At 47.3% G+C, this 19,808-nt stretch overlaps 1 protein-coding gene and 1 non-coding gene across 4 annotated transcripts in view; one reads left to right on the forward strand and one right to left on the reverse strand.

Moving 5' to 3' along the window:
• The window catches only part of PSAP (prosaposin), a 33,982-nt gene that overhangs the window by 5,321 nt on the left and 8,853 nt on the right, over nucleotides 1–19,808 (reverse strand). Inside the window, exons 2-8 of one of the 3 annotated variants that reach the window (XM_006937852.4) lie at nucleotides 10,752–10,885; nucleotides 7,879–7,953; nucleotides 7,169–7,294; nucleotides 5,860–6,060; nucleotides 5,157–5,300; nucleotides 3,774–3,830; nucleotides 1,761–1,766 (exon numbers count right to left, since the gene is read on the reverse strand). In XM_006937852.4, the coding sequence (XP_006937914.1) occupies nucleotides 1,761–1,766; nucleotides 3,774–3,830; nucleotides 5,157–5,300; nucleotides 5,860–6,060; nucleotides 7,169–7,294; nucleotides 7,879–7,953; nucleotides 10,752–10,885 (743 nt within the window). Of the gene's footprint in view, nucleotides 1–1,760; nucleotides 1,770–3,773; nucleotides 3,831–5,156; nucleotides 5,301–5,859; nucleotides 6,061–7,168; nucleotides 7,295–7,878; nucleotides 7,954–10,751; nucleotides 10,886–19,808 lie in introns of all 3 variants that reach the window. The other 2 variants (XM_003994032.5, XM_003994031.5) reach the window with 2 other exon arrangements.
• On the forward strand, nucleotides 9,225–9,330 carry LOC111557160. Its single transcript, XR_002737019.1, has one exon. It is a non-coding gene; the product is annotated as a U6 spliceosomal RNA (small nuclear RNA).

Below are 19,808 nucleotides of genomic sequence, written 5' to 3' on the forward strand. Positions count from 1 at the left end.
AGGCACAGAAAAAGCAGTCAGATGCAGGCCTGCACCCACCACCCCCCTCAGTTCCACTCTCTAAACACAAAGGGTGGAGTGCTAGGGGGGCACCCTGGTCACAGCATCAAGCCTGACTGCCAAACAGGCAAGATTCCTCATTGAACCTGAAGGGACTCCCACGAGTGCGGATGCACCGGTTTCACGCAGGGAGGAGGCCACGCAAAGCTGAGGGGAGAGCAGACAGAACCACATCCCTGCTCCAACCAGAGAGCGCCCCAGGAAAGCGAGACTTCTGGTGCCTGTTCCCTTTCACAGGCAAACAAATCCTCCTCCAAGCACAGCTGGTCTGCTCTAGAACCTGTTTCTCGCTCGAGCTGGTTCACTCTCAGTAGGAAATAAGCCGCATGTTCTTTCTAGAGGAAGAACCGCCATGCCCATAAACTAAAAAAGCCAAAAATCTTGGAAATAAGACCACACTTTATCTTTCGGTGGCAGGACCATTTAAAGAAGAAATGGATGGCTTTTTGAAAACTGCATTCTATTTTCACAACTGCATCAACACAGTACACACAAAAACCCAAGGTCCCAAAGCGATCAATTCTTTCAGGTCATAGATGCTCCAGATCAATCCCCTTTCCCACCCAGACAGCAAACCACAGAGAACTTGTAATTTGGACATCTTGACCGTTTCACGATGATGATGGCCAAGAGTGAGGAAAGGATACACTCTGTATCCTTTGTGAACCAAATGCAACCAGCAACAAGCTCTGGGCCTGACAGCGATTGCCTCCCACCACCAAACCATAAAGCGTCAGGACAGGACTGCTGAAACGAGCGGTTTTGCAAAAGAGCTAGACCGTGGCTGTTGTTCACCTTGTTTTAGTATCGAGAAGTCTTCAGAATTAAGATTAGGGAAGTCTGAAATGTATCCTAAATACCCTGTCTTTGCACACTTTAAGTATGGGGAGAGAAACTAGAATGGGGCCAAAGACAAAGCAAGCTTTTTAGAAAAAAGACAGAGACTCAAGAGGTATGTGGCTGCTTTGTCTCAGATGAGCTCTGTTCTACTAACTCCTTGGGGCAACAAGTATTTCAGCCAAAGTACTCTCCCATGAGACTTCAAAATACCTTTGAAAAATCTTTATTCCTACAGAGAAATGCCAGTGCTCAGAAGGGGGTACTGCCACAGTAAGAATGGTCTGGGGACTTGGTCCCCATATTATGCCACCAGTGGCCTGGCTCTTGAGCCATCTGATATGGTTCTAGGATCTGCAGGACCCCATCACCCAGAGGGGCGGAAGCCACAATCAAGAGACTGTTTCCAAGTCTCTGGATCCAACAGACAGGAATAGTCTGCTCACTATTTGCAAATGATTTGCTCATGCAGCAGAAGCGTTTCTGAGGTGATGAAAAACAGGACTAAAGACATGCAGTGCCCTTCAGTCATCACAGAAACAAGGTGTCCCACTGGAAGTCAGGCCTACAATTAAGGAAACAGTCATCTCCGGGGTCACCTATGGTTCCCCATCATCACATTGGTGGCATGCACATGGCCAGCTGGGTGCTGGCTTTTAACCAGAGTCCAAGCCCTGCTCGCTTCCTTTTCTGGCCCCTTGAAGGGGAGAGGAGACCCCCCCAAATCACAGGGGAGAAATGCAGAAGCTCCCCCACCAGCCTATGTATTAACACAGGTCATGCCATTAAAAAAAAAAAAATTGAGCAAAATTAACTACAAGAAGCAGCAGACCACTACTACAAGCAAATCCCCCATCACATACCTGATCCTGCTGTTGAACAAAAAAACAGGAAATCGGAGATGAAAATAAGAGAAAGGAAAGGACACAACAGTTAAGAAAAAATTAAAATAACAACATCAGTTAACCAAGGTTGTAAGGATGTCACCAGAAGTTCAGGGGAAACCTTGCAGTCACAAATCAGCAACCTACCTTGTTCCTATTATTTCAGGGGGCCCTGAAAGTTATTGTGGCCCTCAAGGGACAGAGCACACTGTCCAGCTTGTGTGTGCACTGTCCCCATGCTCCCACCACACCAAATCATGCTCAAAAACACAGGGCAACAGGTCCCAGGAAATGCCAGGTGATGAGGAGCTCTCCATCCTCAGAAGCGTCAGTCCACCGTGCCTGCAAGGCCTTCCCCTCAGGTGGTAAGCAGCAAAGTGGGACAAGACACAGGAGTGCCCAAATCGGGGGTGTGTGCTGGAATATACACCCAGAGGGGTCAGGGGTCCTGAACCACACACCCTCTGCTGCCTCGGCCTCAGGGCACCAAATGCCAGCCTGGAAGGCCGATTTGACAACAAATCAAAAGCCTTACCCCTTGATTCAGCAAGTCCAGTGTTAGTTCTCTCTACTAAGGGAGAAACGGGGATCTGCCTGTCTGTCTAACTGGTAGGGTGCTGCTCATCATGCTTTTGATCCCAAAAGCAAACCTCAAAGCAACCTAAACATCCAAAGGGGACTGGTTACATACATTATGTTCTACCCAAACAGGTTATGCAGCCACTTAAAAATCCTTTTGTACCAGAATGTTTAATGACCAATAAAACACGTTTTTGAGCAAATAACTGTAAACTACAAAGTTTAAAGTACTATATAACCGTATGACCCCACTGCTATTTTTTTTTTTTAAACCACAAATGATTTTTGATTTGGGATGTATTACAAGTATTTTCGAAAAACATCTACGCAGTAAATCTTTTATCATGAGAAAATTTTATTATTTAGCTATGAGAAAGCACTAAACCAAATCGAGTCAAATCAAAGGCTTATTGATTTCCTCCTCTAGCTCCATGTCTTTGTAAGCTGCCTCTAAACTACTTTTAGAACAAGGCATGTTGTAATAATAATCCCAATGCCTGGCCGGGAGCCCTTGAGCAATTACAGCAGGGCCACAGAGTAAATCTTTCAGGCACTGCAGGCTGTGAGGTCTCAACTATTCAACTCTGTTGTTGCAGCACAAAATGGGATGAGCATCACTGAAACCCAGCAGAACTTTACAAAAACAGTGGTGGGCCACAGTTTGCTGACCCCTGGTTGGAGAACAAACTCAAGGACCCACACAGGTCAATCTCAACACAGTCAGAAAGTCAGCAGGATGGAGACAAAGTGCAACCCACCCCCTCAACTCCAGCAGCTTAGATCTCAGGAAGCCAGGGCATGTTCCCAATTTAAGAATACCATCACATCACCCTGATTCGTACAACAGTTTTCTGCGTGGAGCTAACTAGCTCATGTCCACGATCAAGATTTTCTACCTCTAGTAAGGGAGGGATGCCCATACCACCCAGAAGCATCAGAAACAAGTGCAGGAGTTAGGAACTCAGGCAGCAGCTAGAGCTAACACTGCTGCAGAGTACAGGACCAACTGTGGGAGGCAGGATTCCCCCGCACCTGCAAACTCCAGCTGCAACGTAGCAATTCTCAGCCCTGGCCTACCTACCAGAGCAGACTATTCCCACGGGCCCCAGGGTGAAAGGCAGATACCAGAAATCTGATGGCCAGCTCACATATGCACAGGCAAACAAATCACCAGGAAGCCATCAGGGCAGTCCTGGGGGTTGAGCTGCCTCAGCCTTCTCCCTGGCTGGGGAAGGTAAAGGGGAGGAGGTACTGAGTTGCAGTAGAGAGTCTGCTGGTTGAAGAAGGTTCGTTTTGACCCAATTCGTTATCTGAAGGGAAAAAGGGAAAACTAAACCATGTAATTTTCAAAATCCTGAGAATCACGGAGTTTGAGACAAAGAATGCTAACAGGGAGCCTCCCCTGCCACCTACCATGTGCATCATCATCTGGACAGCAATGTCAGAATACTGGTTGATATAGTTCTTGCACTGAGGAGAGAGAAACAGGTTGTCAGTGACACTAATTGACCCCAACGAGACACCAAAACCCCAGCATTTCCGACAATGTCAACAGGCAACTATCAAGCAGTTTCCAAGAGGAGAGTCTTACAAACGTCTGAGATAAAAATGGCAATTTGCTTATCCTGTACGTTTTAGGAAAAGGTGTGCAAAAGGTGTTTTGAAAATGTGTCCCGAAGGCCCTTAGAGAAAAGGTCCTCCGAGCTCCTTTTACACCCAAACTTGCCCCAAGATCATATAGCAACTGCTCAGGAGCAATTCTGAACATGGCTACAAGACATGCCACTACAAACACGAGATGACTTTTCAAACCCATTCACACATTCCTAGACAAGGTTATAAAGTTAAAACCCAGCAGAACCAAGTTATAATGATTTTCAGCACACCTACTCTCATACACATCTAGTTATTGCCTATAGACCTTCACAGAATAGCCCTGGTCACACTGGGGCGCCTCCACAGTGAGGAAACCAAGGGAAACAAGGCAGCCCTCACACAGGGTTGAACTGGGAAGCCAAGTCAGACTGTGATATGCAAAGATACTTCAATGAGGCCAAAAGACTCCCGACAAAAAAGAACCCAGAGCTCCCAGAACCAGCCACTCCTACCCAGGAAGGCTGCTCTAGATCCTAGACCCATGGAGTTATTACAACCAGCTTCCCTACATCCAGTCTAGCCAAGGTTGTTCGGTTGCTGGATACAAAACTAGCATTTTGGCTTTATGTGTCAATTTCACAGGCCCCTGGTTAAAGTGAACAGGGTCCAAGAAATGAAACTCCCTAAGAATCTAACAAAATGAGTTTCTTAGCCTGCAGGACTAATATTCAGCAAGGTAAGGAAAGCATCCCAGGTGGATCTGCTGTAAGACAGCCTGCACGGCTTCCCAAGGACAACAAGCCCACTGGCTGTGGGGAAGGCACACCTACAGCTATGAATATGTAACAGCCAGGCTTCTAAAAACAGGGTTATAAAGGATTCTAATGTTCCTTATACATATGGTGACTGGGAGGGAAAAAAATTCTTCACAAAAGTGGTCTCCTTATACTACTTTATTCCAAATGTTTTGTTACATATACAAATTCAAGTAACCAACAAAGCATTTAAGTACCCACCAACTATTCCAGATGCTTTCTGGAAAAAAGGAAACAGGAGTTGTTTGAACAATCTCTTCCTCAAAGCCCTTGGGTTGGAACTTAAAATGGTACCTCAGGAATTGAATTTTTCTTGGCTCCCCCACTCCAGAGCCCAGGTCCCAGGCCCAGGACATCCTCCAATGCATGAGGAGATAAGGCTCACCATGTCGGCCATGCCAGGCCCCAGGAGGTCACACTGCTCCTTGGCATGGTCCACCAAGGCCTCGACAAAGGTGGAGTTGGTCCTTACAGCATTCTGGATATCAGTCACCATCTGGATGCAGTCCTGGCAAACGTCCCCACCAGCCTACAGTGACAGGGGTTGATGGGTGGGTGGGATGGGGTGTCAGGCTGGAAACACTGCTCCTATGATAACTAAGAGGATTCAAATTCCCAAGAGAATTTCCTTATGTGTTCATGACCACAGCACAGTGACTTACTGAACAGTTGTAGGTTTTTAAAAGGTGTTTTTTTTTTTTTTTTTAAGTAATGTCTACAACCATTGTAGGACTCGAATTCACAACCCCGAGATCAAGAGGTGTACGTACACTCCACCAACTGAGCCAGCCAGGCACTCCAGCTCTGTGTTTTCATAGGCTCTGAAATTATCAACAGGCTTATAATCAACTGCGGCCTGATTTCAATAAAATTTAACTGGAACAGAGAGAAGCCTTTGCATATTTTAAATACCCCAAGTTCTTCAGAACCTCCATGACACAACCATTTGAAAGGTGGCTCATCTAACTGCAAGATCAAATGAAGGAGTAAGTCCCCAGCTTGAGAACTGCACACACGTACCGCCCCTCTCATGCCTCATCTCTAATCCGACAGAACCGGGCCCTAAGTGGCTGGGCCTACTGCCTTACCTTCGGCTGGGGCTCGTTGTGGGGGCCGTCCTGAGGGTAGAGGAGGAGGGGGATGTTGGCCATGAAGGGAGCCACCACCTCAGCCACATCCAGTTCCGGGATCTTATTGGACTCCAGCTGTTTCTGGTGATTCAGTTCTGCCAGGTGCTTCTGAAGAGACTCGCAGAGATTGAGGGCAGAGCACACTTCCCCAGGATGACTCTAGAGAGGAAAGAAGTCCAGCTGGAAGTCCTCTCCCCAGAGGAAAACAAAACTGCCACCTGGTGCCTGCGTCCCTGTCCTCTCCTCGTGGCCTGACTCACATACACAGGCCTCACTCACAGGTATTTCCAACAAAACCACCTGCTTCCCTCCCCACCTCCACTTTAGCAAATGGCTCCCCCAACCCCACTCCCAGCAGCTCAAGCCAGAAACCTAGAAGACATTCCTCACTCCTCCCTCTGTCCCTCCCTTCATCAGCAGGTCCAGTCCATTTCTCCTCTGAAACAGAACGTGTCTCTGTCCGCCTCCACTGGCCCATCACATCTCACACCAGACTGTCCTGCCAGCTTCCCCCCTTCTAACTCCCAATTGGTGGGACCTACACATTTAAAGAAGGCACCTATGATCATGTCCCTCCTCTGCCTCTCCTTGAACCCTCCAAGAACTTCCTGCCTCACCTGCAACCCTTAAATAGAGCCTAAAAGGCCTTGCATGGTGTGACCCCTGCTAGTCTTGCCAAAACCTTGGTCCAGTCTCAGGACCCTTCCGCCCCTCTGGCCCTGTTATTTGGGCACCTCTTCTTTCTTAGTGTCTTTCAAATTCCACAGACCCGGCTCCTTGTTTGTTGCTGAAAATCCAACAAGTAGCACACGGTTTACGCACAGCAGACGTTTATTTGAATGAAAGCAGAACACCCTGGTAGCTGAACCCACGAGTATATTCCCCGAATTATTCTTTGGGATAAAAATCACAGAAATGAAATGAATTGCATGCTCAAAGGGAGAGCTAAAGATCTGACAGGAGTTATCAAATGGGCACATGTAAATGTGACACCGTATTTACGATTTTACACCACATTTACAATTGAATCAGTTTACAATTCCTTCAGTATTCTGCAAGGTCCCATTTCCTGCACCCTTCCCAACCCTTGAAAGTTACAAGCCAGAGTGTTCCACTGGGCCCAAGCCCTCTTGGAAGTCAGAACGGTAGGAACAAGCTATGGACAAAATCCAAATCCAGGAAAAGACTTTCCACTCTAACCACTCCATTCTGGTCCGGCACCTCCCCAGGCCCCGAAGTGCCCTCGAGTCTACTCTCCACCACGTACCATCTGTCCTTTAATCATGTCCAGGATGACTGGGAGGTAGGTGTCGACCATCTCCTTGCATGAGGCAGACAGGTTCTGATTAGGTAGCCAGTCACAGGTCCTCTCCAAGTACACGAGGATCTCTTGCTAAAGGGATACAGACAAGGGCCAGATCAGGATGTGCATCTGCTCTGCTGACGACTGAGAGCGCAGGCCCTCCACGGCTCCCAGCAAACGGCAGCCTCGGGGAAGAGCCCAGGAAGGGGGCCAGCGGGCAGCCCTGGCTCCATCAGACAAACGGGCAAAAAGCAGACATTCCTCAAAACACAGCCACTCTGACTTGCAGTCTCCTGGGCATGGGGAATTTTGAGCAGAGATGCCCCAAACGGACGTACAGGTAGCGACCAGCAATACAAAAGCCCCCATCAAGCCTGGGCATTGAACACCCAGGCCAGGGTGAGCAAGCTAGAGCCCACAGTCTGTTTGTGTATAGCCTGTGGCTAAGGATGGTTTTTACATTTTTAAGGGATGGCTGGGCGGGGCGGGTGGGGGGGGGGCGGGGGGACGCTAACAAATCTATGTAACAGAAGTATGTGGCTCACAAGATCTGAACTACTTCCTACCCAGGCCTTGACCACTCCTCATTAGATCCCCAGAACCACAGCTCTTTTAAGGAATGGGTGCACACAGCCACTGCCCGCACGCGGTCACACACACTCATAGCAGCTCACCTCAGTGGCATTGTCTTTCAGCATGTCCCCAGCTGCAGTGATGACATCTTTGCATATATCACAGGGAAGGGATTTCTAAGAGGAAAGAACATGAGGGAGAGAGATCTGTGTTTGTAGGATGTAACCCATGCCGTACACAGCTAAAAAGGCCTCTGGACCTCTGTCCTGTTATATCTAACCGGGGTGTCTCACACACCAGCACATCCCGGTTCCCCAACCTAGACGAGAAGCACAGGGACGCCCCGGGGAAGGATCAGACAGGACTGCCCAGAGCACTCTGTGCTTCTACAAGACAAATACCCTTTTCTTGTGCCCTCCGCCCCTCAGCACCTTACTCGGCACACACGGCACAGGCCAAATTTCACATTATTGCTCACAATAGCTCTGGGAAGAAACTGAGGCTCAGGAAGGTAAAAATGCAAGCAGCAGAAATCAGACAAAACCTGTCACCTGGGGGCAACATCATTAGCACAGAGTGAAGGGGGCGGGGGGGGGGGGGGGGTGGGGGTGCAAAGAAGCAAGCCCAGCCGACACCAGCACGGATCCCTGCACTCTATCTACCTTCCACCTCCCAGGCGCTATGCTCAAGTAGAAGCCACATTGCCACCCCAGACCTTCGAAACATCCCACCGGCCTTCTGATAAGCCTGGGCACCTAGGGCCTCACATGGCCCAGGACATGGAAATTCTATTTGGTTCTCAAAGGCTGTAAGGAGCTCCCTTCTTGAAGTCAACTGATTTTCAACCCACGAAGAGGGAAGGAACTAACATGTCTGGGTGAGAAACACCTGGGATTGACTCAGCTGCACTGAAAGAAATCAGTTTGAACCTTTGGACCGAAGGCTAATACTGTGCATGGGGCCATCCAAGAGAGACTCCGGCCCCCAGGAGACTGTCCTAGCAAAAGAGAAAGAGTTAAAGTCCTCCCTTGACACACTGGATTTGAAAAGAGGAAGCCATTTGAAAAACAAGATGAGAAGCAAATTAGAAACCAAATCAGAAAGTAATTTTGGCCACAGAGGATAGTGTTCCAGTGAATTCAGAAATGATTTCTACAAGGACAGCATTTTAATTGCTCTTCTCTTAATGAAGCAGCACTAGTAGCCGCTCATGACAGGTTTTAGACGTGGAACTCCACGCAGTCAAACGTGGCCCGCACCACAGGAGATGGCACGTCCCGGAGCCAGCCGCAAGCATGTTGTGCAGCAACGGGTACACAGCCAGCAAAGCTCAGGCGTCTCCTGAGAGGGCTTAGGTCCCACACAGAATGCACCTGAGCACGCCCCGTGAGAACCCTACATTAATATGCTCTGTTTAACACCGTTTAGATGAAAACCCCATAGCATCGTGCTCACTTCAGCAGCACATATGCTGAAATTGGAACAATGCAGAAAAGATTAGCATGGCCCCTGCACAAGAGGACACATAAATTCATGGGAGTCTTCCATTGAAAAACAACAACAAAAGAAACATCAAGGGGACAAAAAAATCTATAGCAGTTGAAGAAATTTCTGTGATAATGGAAATAATCTAAAATTTTCAGTATCCAATAGAGAAACTAGCCCCATGTGGCTACTGAGCACCAGAAAAGAGGCTAGTACAAATGAAAAACAACTTCTAATTAATTATTTACTTTTAAATGTTTTATTTTTGAGAGAGAGAGAGTTCACACATGAGCAGGGGAGGAGCAGAGAACAAGAGGGACAGAGGATCTAAAACAGGCTCCATGGGACAGCTGACAGCAGTGAGCCCGATGCGGGACTCGAACTCACAAACCGCGAGATCATGACCTGAGCTGAAGTCAGACCCTCAACCAACAGAGCCACCCAGGCACCCCTGAAATTTTAACTTAAACTCAAATAGTCACACATGGCTAATGTCTACCTTACTGAACAGCACAAGTGAAATGCGACACTTTCGTTTTAAGTATAAAGAAATGCAGAGATAACTTATCCACATGTACAGCAAAGCTAGCAACAGCAGCAGACACCCATCTTATTTAGGAGCCTGATGTCCACTCTTCCTTTAAACACAATTACTTACTTGAGCTTTCTTAAGGATAACAGTACACTGCAGGATATAAACAACACATACAAAATGGATTTTTAAAATGACCCACTGACTCACAGATAAGCACGTTAGGCAATCATGTTGCAATATAAACCTATCTAATCAGTATACGTTGCCCCTTAATTTTACCATGTTATAGGTCAATTATCTCAAAAAGCTGGGGAAAAAAATTTTTTTAAGCTGGATAAAAATAAATTGTTTCTCTCTCTCTCTCTCTCTCTCTCTCTCTCTCACATACACACACACACACACACACACACCAGCAGATTCTTTTCCAGTGTGGCTATAGCTGAAAATAAAATTTTAAATCACTACTAAGCTTGAGGGTCTCAATCTATGATCTGCCTGTCTGAGAGAGACAGAGAGAAAACACCAAAAAGTGGGGAAGGATTGGAAAAGCTTAGCATTTACTTATTTGGATGACCAAGGATGGAGCTGTGTCCGTGGCACCCCGCCTGGGGAATGGAGGCTGTGGGCCGGCCGGCCCCTCATTGGGAGCGGATGCGTGGGGCGCACACAGAGGCCCGGAAAGCAGCACGGCGCGCACACGGAGCTGGCCACGGGCGGACCTCATCCTCTCACTGCCACCAGCAGATTGAGTGACCCTGGGGGAGAACTAAACCTCTCTAAGTCCACTGTGTGGAAAATGGGTCCACCTGCAACGGGTCCCGCCTCCTTCGCAGGGTCCCCGAGAGGAACAAACCAAACGAGGCAAAAAAAAAAAAAAAAAAAAAAAAAAGCCTTGAAAATGGCAGCAGCTACAGCTGATACGAAAAGACCCAGCACAGCAGCAACGGCACTCACCACCGTCGGCTTGTTCCAGACGGTCTGCAGGCAGTGCTTCACGGCCCCGCACTCAGCCGCCGTCTTCACGTTCTGGCACCACACTGCCGAGCCTCTGGTGCATTCTTTCAGTCCTAGGACAGGGCTGGCTAGAGCTGAAAGACAAACGACCATGAGAAGGTGGCCCCCCTCTCTCACCCACCCAGGGTGAAGGACTAGCCTGGGCACAGAGATGGAGAGCAGGGCACGCAAACCACACGGCACCACTGTGTCCAGGCGAGACGCCGTGTGACCATCTAGGTCAGTCTAAGTCAAGGGCTGGGAGGGACTAATTTATCTGGTTTGCTTTTCTCCTCTCAAACTATTGTATTTTTAGTTTATTTATTCTGAGAAAAAAGAGAGGGAGGGAGGGAGGGAGGGAGGGAGGGAGGGAGGGAGGGAGGGAGGGAGAACACGCACAGGGGAGCGGCATTGAGAGGGAGACACAGAATCCGAAGCAAGCTCCAGGCTGTCAACACGGAGCCTGACACGGGGCTCGAACTCACGAACCATGAAATCATGACCTGAGCCGAGGTCAGATGCTCAATCGACTAAGCCACCTTGGCACCTCTCCCCTCAAACTATTTCTAAACAGTATCAGGCCTTTTAATCTTTATAACCTTAATTTTTTTCCATGCAGTAATAAAAGGAATCACAGGATTTAATTATAGAAAGAAATATAGAATGAAAAAGTTTTTTTTTTTAATCTGTGGGGGAAATAAGATTCATATCCTTATTACAAAAAACAATGATTCTTAATGTTCTAGAAGAAGAGCCCTTTTATAAATCTAACTTTGTGCATATTTGCACATAAACAAGTTTACTAACAAAGAAAACTACATAATCCGCTTTGGTATCAGTGAACACATGTGCACTCAACACCAGGTGCATAAAACGACATTACTTCTGTTGTGGTAATGAAAAAAACGCTCAGGCAGAAGTCACATGCACAGAAATGAAATTAGGGGAAAATTCAAGAAAGGTACAACATCACCCAGGACCAAAGAAACCCACGCTACAGCGGGAAGGTGCCATATTTTAAAAGTTAAATCAGCCAATGGAGGGAAAAAGTGACAATTTTGTAGTAAAAGATGCATCTGTAAGGCTGGTAAGTGTGACCGCTAAGGACTTAATATATGAACGTATTTCAAAAACTGGAAAAATAAAATCCCTCTTCAAAAAGTAATCCACTTCTAGAAATACATTTTAAGGACATACAGCAATCCAGGAGGCAAAATGTGATAGGCATAAATATATTTATTAAGTGTAATTCACAATACTAAAAAACTAGATGTAACCTGAAAAAACTGTGTAGCTGTTAAATAGAAAAATGGTATAATATATCAAAAAGGAAAAATTCAAGAATACCTATATTTCTTAATACAGGTCTACAGCAGCCTTCACTTTGGAACAACCTCACCTCTACCAAACAATTCAGCTAGAAAAGAATAGAATCTATGAGGCTACACAAAGACGGATGATGGTGCAGGAGGCCGACCCCAGCAAATACCCATCTCCCCCTGTACACAGGAAACACATGGCCCAAGACTGAGAAGGAAATCCCAGAGCCACCTACAAAGTACCTCGAGAACCTCAGGAGTCATGCGGCACTTTGCTTCAATTTGTGAGCCCAATGAGAAGGCACAGTAATTCTACAGACACAGTACACAAAGAATGCCTGTCGGTGGTAGGTACTCTCCCTCCAGGGGAGGGAAGACAATGAAATGCTGTCATTACGAGCTTTTCAACCAAAGCTATATTCCACAAACGATTCACGCAAAGACTGAGTCACAGGTGTCCAAAAAGCTCAAGCCAGATTATCTGCACCCTTTCAGACACCAGCAAGTGAATGATTCATCTCCTGCCCAGGTGATAGCCTTCAATGCCCCTTGGCGGCAAAAATCACATCCATAACCAGTCGACGAACTCAACAGAACTAGCCGCATTCCAAGTCCAAGTTGGCTTGGACTCTGGTTTCCAGAGGAAAACATGCACCGGATTCAAAACAGTACACACGAATCCCCAGATGGTTCACAAATGTTTAGTACCTATAAAGTAGCCAAGCTAGGCTGGGGCCAGTCCTCAGCGATAGGTCTGGGCAAAGGGGAAGGGGCGTTAACTGTGTCACAAGGGTCAAGGCTCTGAGAAGTGTGGCAGAGACAGCACACGGAGCCAGCAGGTCCCGGCAGAACCTCCCACGCTCCTTCCAGGCACTGGGCCCTGGGGAATCCTGAAAACGCCCAAGACAGACAAACTGGTTCTACCTCTAACTGGGAGAAAAAAGCCGGAAACATAACAGGAAGCTACAAAATGAGTCTCTAGGCAAAGGAATGCACAGTGATACACGGGGAAGCCAGAAAGAGGTTGGACATCAGCACACCAGAGCCAGACAGGATTAAGAAAGGCAAGGCCAGTGAGCAGTCCTCCCCACAGAAGCCCTGACCACCATCCTCTATTCTCACAGACGCAGTCACAGAGAACTCTGATCCAGGGGGGTTTCTCCAACCATCCCCACCAGGAATTGGCTTCAAGGGCCAAAATCTATCAGGCTTCAAGAACCGGATGCACTATCACAGGCCCAAGAGGCAAGAATATGTTGTAGCTTATTTATTCCTTCTAGGAACTGGAAACAGTACCATTTGCAATAATGACTTTTTTTGGGCCAAACTATCTGGACTCAAAAGAGCCTCGGGCAGCTGGTTATCTGAGATTGGTCCAGCTAACAAATCACAAGTCATTCCCCAATCTCCACAGTTACTCTTACCTAATAGCCCACCTCAGGACTTTCAGAAGTATAAGGTATGCGTGCGTATGCTACCAAATCTGGGAGGCCTATCAAGTCATCAAAATCAAGCCTAAAAAAATATTTCATGGACACTGAGAAATGAAACTGAACTCCCAGCTGGGAACTAAATTCTCAGTAAGACGTTCCGATGTACCTCCCAACAGAAAGCCCAAGTTTTTAAAAGTGCGTATTTTTATAAAAACAGTCTGTGGTATACAACGAATGTGATGTCCTAAAATGACCCAAGCTACGTTCACAACCGTGCGTCCTCAGGACGGCTACCGTGAGGCTAAGACGCAAGCGTGGGTGATGCCGATGCCAGTGAGCTACCTGCTGAGGTTCGGGCGCTTATTTCAGGAGCTGATCCCCTGTGAGGGAACCAAAGGGTGGGTCAGAACACTCGTGAGACGCGAATCCTTTTCCCGGAAAATGTATCTGTATACGAAAGTCTCACACCATTTCAGGGAGCTCTCAGGCATCTCTCAGGGAGATCCCAGCTACGGACCGAAGGGCTGTAAAGACAAGCCTGGTTTTTCGCTACCCAAGCGGGAAGACGACGGAGATGAAGGCAGGACTATCGGACTCCCGACTGGGAAGACAGTGGCACTCCGGCAGAACAAAGTGGGGAGACGGGCTCTGTGACCCCACGTGAGAGGCACGGACACCCAAAGGGAGAAACAAAAAACAGAGACACGAGGAACGAGATCCCTGGGGCAGCAAAATTACTGGGGAGCTGGAGGAGGCTTCTTCACAACGACGTTTTTGAAGGGACCCCTGACAAAAGAGAGACAGAAGACCGGCTGAGAGGGGATTCCCGAACGTACCAAGGGAGAGAAACCTCCTCTGTCTCTTCAGAAGCCAGCCTGCAAAGACAGACCCCAGGCCCGGTAAGAGGGCCTCCGCCGGCAGGCTCGCACCCGTGTGAAAGAAAGCTCACCCTGTGGGCTACAGCTCCTGCCAGGGTCTTAACCCGGGGGCGATGTGGCAGAACTGAGAAAGAGGTGGGAGATTCAGACGAGGGGGCACCTGACTGGGATGGAAAGCGACTACCAATGTTCCAAGTAAGAAGCGGTAGCAGCGGGGCTGAGAGAGAAGCCAACAGAGAGACCCCTACAGAACAGAGAGCCAGGAAGATGACACTCCGTGTAAAACTTAAACACGGAGAGCAAGGGCCAACAGCACAAGGATGGAGGTGGTGGTCAGAAGCTGCAGCTGCGGGCCCACTGACAGAAGGCGGGGCTCAGGCCTGTGTGCTCCGCTTCCCAGGAGACAGGGACGACAAGCTCGGCAGGTCAGGAGGGCGGGGGCACGTGACACCACTCCCGCATCCCCTAGAAGACTGCAGGTGCTTGGCTGGGAGAATGTTTCCAAGAAACAGTCACCTTCATAGGGAAAGGGCACCTTCCGGCGATCACACGAGAGCGGATCTGCTCTGTGCGGTTTTGGACCCAGACCTCAGAGCAATAAAGAGGTTAAGAGAAGCAGACCACAGCTCGAGATAGGGGACACCCACAGGGTTACAAAATGGGCATGGGATGCCTCGTCAGGTGATGACCTGTCCAAAAGCAGAAGCAACCAAGCAGAAAGCAAATACCCAACCTACAAGGAATTCTGTGTAAGAGAAATTCTGAGTGGAGAGCAGGGCTAAGTCCTTTAGGGGCTACACGTCTTCACTCTTGTAAAATGAGGCAAACGACCTTTTCAGTGTTTACACATAAGGAATACATAAAAATCACCGTAAACCACTTTCTTATCAGTTATTTCTCAAAATGTGTTCCCAGCAAAGCTTTCATCTCTATTCTGTCTCCCACACTCTGCCCCCAAATACCAACTTTCTTCTCTACACCTAGTTTTTTTGTTGTTGTTGTTTTCAATGTTTATTGTTGAGTGAGAGACAGAGTGCAAGCGGGGGAGGGGCAGAGACAGAGGGAGACAGAATCCGAAGCAGGCTCCAGGCTCTGAGCCGTCAGCACAGAGCCCGACGTGGGGCTCGAACTCACAGACCATGAGATCATGCCTGAGCTGAAGTTGGCACTTAGCCCACTGAGCCACCCAGGCACTCCCCAACTTTCTTCTCTTGAGGCAACATGCTGAACTCTGAGAAAGTTCTGAGAATGTGTGCCTGGCCCACTGGAGAGTTCTGATTAAATGTGTCCTATTAAGACACAAACACTCCTGAGGACAAACAAGCACTACCTCTCTCAGCTCCAAGGCCTGCCATTTGAGCCCTCAAAGACAAAAGGCTAGTACACTGAAATTAGAGAAATTATCACTTCAGAGACACTAAAACCCTATAGGCAAGTTCCATTTCATTAAGGAAAGACAGGCTTTAAGACACAAGACTTCCATTGTATTTTCTCAGCAAAGGGATGGGTGCACTCTGTTCCCTCTTTACTCCCCAGGCCTAGAAGAAAATAGACATATTCTAAACAATTCCACATGTAGGTCATTTATAAAAAATAGGCTACAGTGGAATTTTACTGTATTGAGAATGGCTGCCATGAACTACACCAGAAATGGGCTCTGCGGCAGCTCTTGAGTCTAGATCTAGACAAAAAAAACCTTAGTGGGCCTGGAAGGCAGAGAGAACTCACTAGAGCCACATGTGTTTTAGGTGCGAAGGCTTCTTGCAAAAAGAAAAGTAAATTTTGAGCCTAGAAAGTGAGACATCTAAGGTAACTGACATCACCATCTAAATTAAATGTTTTTCAAATGTGGGATACTAAAATCAAGATCTTCCTCAAGTCCCTCCCAAATGACCTTCAGCAAATCACTCTCCTGAGCTTGTTCATCTATAAAATGAAGACGCAACTACTGGAGTCACTGAACTGCTGCTGAGAATCAAGAGGACATGGCTGTTATGCGTTTTCAACTACCAGAATACATCTCTCAGCCATCACGCCTTCACCATCATCTCTCTGGCATTTTAATTTATCCGCATAACTGAACTCCCCTACCACACTGGCTTTGAAATCAGTCAAGGGTTCAGATCATGGCTCCACCAATTCTAGTCAGGCGACCTTAAGACTTCAGTCTTCCAATCTGCAAAACGGGCCTATCGCTAGCACTCCCAGGAGTTTGTAAAAATTAACCAGTAAGTGTAAAACACGGAGCTAGCATGCTACAGAAGTGCAGTAAGTGCTATCAGCATCATCAACATCACCTATAGTAGCGACAGTAGGATCTCGGATCCACTACCTCACCCCAAATGGTTGCTCCCACAAATAGTAGAATCCAGGCTGGTCTGTTTCCTCTGCAACTCATCAAGTAATTAACTGGCAGCTCGAAGACCTAAAGAGTTGTATCCCCAAACCTCAGAAGCTGTTGGTTAGTCACAAAGAGTAAAACAGGCTCCACTATAAGCAGCCCAGGAGTTGATACTACCTACGTATGTGCTAAAAAAGAAGTTTTGCATGAACAAGAATAAGAGGTGCCCAGTGGGTTGAGCGTCCGATTTCGGCTCAGGTCATGAACTCACGTTTCATGAGTTCAAGCCCCGCGTCGGGCTCTGTGCTGACAGCTCGGAGCCTGGAGCCTGCTTCAGATTCTGTGTCTCCCCCTCTCTCTGCCCCTCCCCTGCTCGCACTCTTTCTCAAAAATAAAGATTAAAAAAAATTAAAAATGTAAAAAAAAAGAAAACAAAAGCACCCTTAAAGACTGTACTTTTCTGGAAGGGTGAGGAGGCAATAAGACATCATAATCACTGCCCTCAGCGGTGGTGTCTACTAAAAGCCAAGACCTGGACAAGTACTTTCACCACAATCTCCAAAATATGAGGGAAAAAAGAGCACCCCTTTCTCAGGAATTCTGTGAAAATCAATGAGAAAGTAGAGAAAGGACCGAGAGTGCCTGGTTCCTACGAAGCTCAGTTAATTGTACCTAACCATTAATGATAGTGGACTTGAGGGAAAGAGCCACCAACAGAAGGCATTCACGTTCGGGGGCGCCTGGGTGGCGCAGTCGGCTAAGCGTCCGACTTCAGCCAGGTCGCGATCTCGCAGTCCGTGAGTTCGAGCCCCGCGTCAGGCTCTGGGCTGATGGCTCGGAGCCTGGAGCCTGTTTCCGATTCTGTGTCTCCCTCTCTCTCTGCCCCTCCCCCGTTCATGCTCTGTCTCTCTCTGTCCCCAAAATAAATAAACGTTGAAAAAAAAAAAAGAAGGCATTCATGTTCTAATTTTTATATTGTGGTATAATTTTCTCCCAGGTTACCTTCAAAGGCAGAAAAAAAGCTAAACCACCAGTTTCAGGGAACAATTACTGCCCAATGTGGCAGAAACTGAAACTATATTCCACAGGGTTAATGAGACTCAAACTATCAGGAAGTTTAAAGCTGGTTTTTCAAAGCCCTGTTGCTCCCAAATCAGCTGTTGTTTCTTTTTCAAACCCCACTAACAAATCCACTAGCTATCCCTGCAGAGGCCTGAGCTGAAGGTCACTGGTAAGGTTCCAGCCAATGAACAAGCAAGCCCTGCATTCCCTACCAGTGATAAGGAGCCCAAGACCTCATCCAGTTTATCCGGGCTCTTGGAGCATGCACATAGCCCCTCTCCTTGTCCTAAAAGGACCTCCTGATGTCAGGACTCCAACTTTGCCCTATTTTGTCTCCACCCTAAAATGAACATGAACAATAGTTTCATGTATGTTTGCTCAATGCACATGCTCCATCTTTCCTCATCAATAGTCATGAGTTCCACCCCCCTCTTTTCATCAATATATATGTAATCTCAACCCCTATAATTATAAAAAAAAAAAAAAAAAAAAAAAAAACTTGTTCTCTGCCCCTTCAGAGAGGCGGATTTGAGGCCTGCACTCCCATCTCCTTGGCTGGCTGGCTCTCAAATAAAGCCCTCCCTTGCTGCACACCTGAGGTCTCAGTGATTGGCTCTGTTGCATATGCAACAGATGAACTTGGGTTTGGTTACAAGACCACAAATTACTCCTTATGTCCATTCCCCACTCCTTCCAGAGAACCAGCTAACATCTATAGACATGCCTGCCAAGATTTAAAAACTACATTTCCCAGTCTCCCTGGCGGCAGGGTCTGGACCTGAAACCACATTCTGGCTAATGAGATGTTAGTAGAGGTATCACATCTTTAAAGGCAAGTGGGATGGCTGGATCTTTAGCACTCATGATGGACATTAAGAAAGGGACTAAGTCTGAGTTCTTCTGGAAGTAGAACCACAACACTGCCTGGCTCCTGGCTCCTGAACTTCCTGTGGAAGGACAGGGACAGTTCTATCATATTTAAGCCACTATTATTCTAGCTCTCTGTGGTCTGCAGTCAAACCTAAGCCTAACTAAATACCAGCTTAATCTATTTCATTCACCAGAATAGTCCCCAAATAACAAGTCTTTTATAAGGCTTACCTCCACTGAGGATATTTAAAAGCCCACATACACAATGTAATTACCAAAGATTTTCAAAAACATTCTCAGAAAGAACGGGACGACCTTTCCTAAAAGGTGTATTTTATAAGCTCTATGTGTTAAAACAATCAGCCTTATTATTTTAGCCATCGTTTTTCCTTGTAAATATCTTAAGTAGCATATGCTAAATGCTGTTTGGAGTCTAGTTGCCCAAAAAAAGGATAACAGAAAATACAAGCAGCTTCCCAGCACCAACAATCAGTGCATACATTCCACAGGGCAATGGATCTGCTGCCTGGCTAATTTAACACCATGGCAACAGGCAGGCTGCTAGGAAACCAAGAAAGGCTAACCCCGGGAGGGCCAGCATCTACCGCAGGTTCCCTCCATTCAAACATTTCCCAGAAGAATTCACGCACTTAGATCCCCTAAGAGCAGGACATAAAGCAACGCACTTAACACTGACTACTCCAGCAAAAGGCTGGCGTCACAAATACCTTCTATGGCAAAGAGCACTTGTCTCTTCTTTGCAGGATCCTGCTTTTGGAAACATTCTGACGAGAAGAATAAAAAACACTGCCCATTTTATCACTCAGAAGAGCATATGCTCAGGGGCAACCTGCCTTGATCTGAAGAAGGCCCAAATATTCCTCTTATCACAAAAAGAAATCCGTGGCAATAAAGGTCTCAAGGTCGCCTGGCTGACACCCCATCACCTCTGGCCCCAATAATATTATTCCTGTTATGTAAGACAAGGTTCTTTCTTCCCTGCTTCTCCTCTCCCTCCTGAGTTTTTCCCTCTTTTTGTTCCTTCACTCTTCTCGTAAGTGAGATCATTCCAGGGCAAAAAAACTGATCTCCATGGAGAAGGCAATAGAGTCCTC

This window comes from Felis catus, chromosome D2 (assembly GCF_018350175.1).
Source record: "Felis catus isolate Fca126 chromosome D2, F.catus_Fca126_mat1.0, whole genome shotgun sequence".
NCBI classification, from domain to species: Eukaryota; Metazoa; Chordata; class Mammalia; order Carnivora; family Felidae; genus Felis; species Felis catus.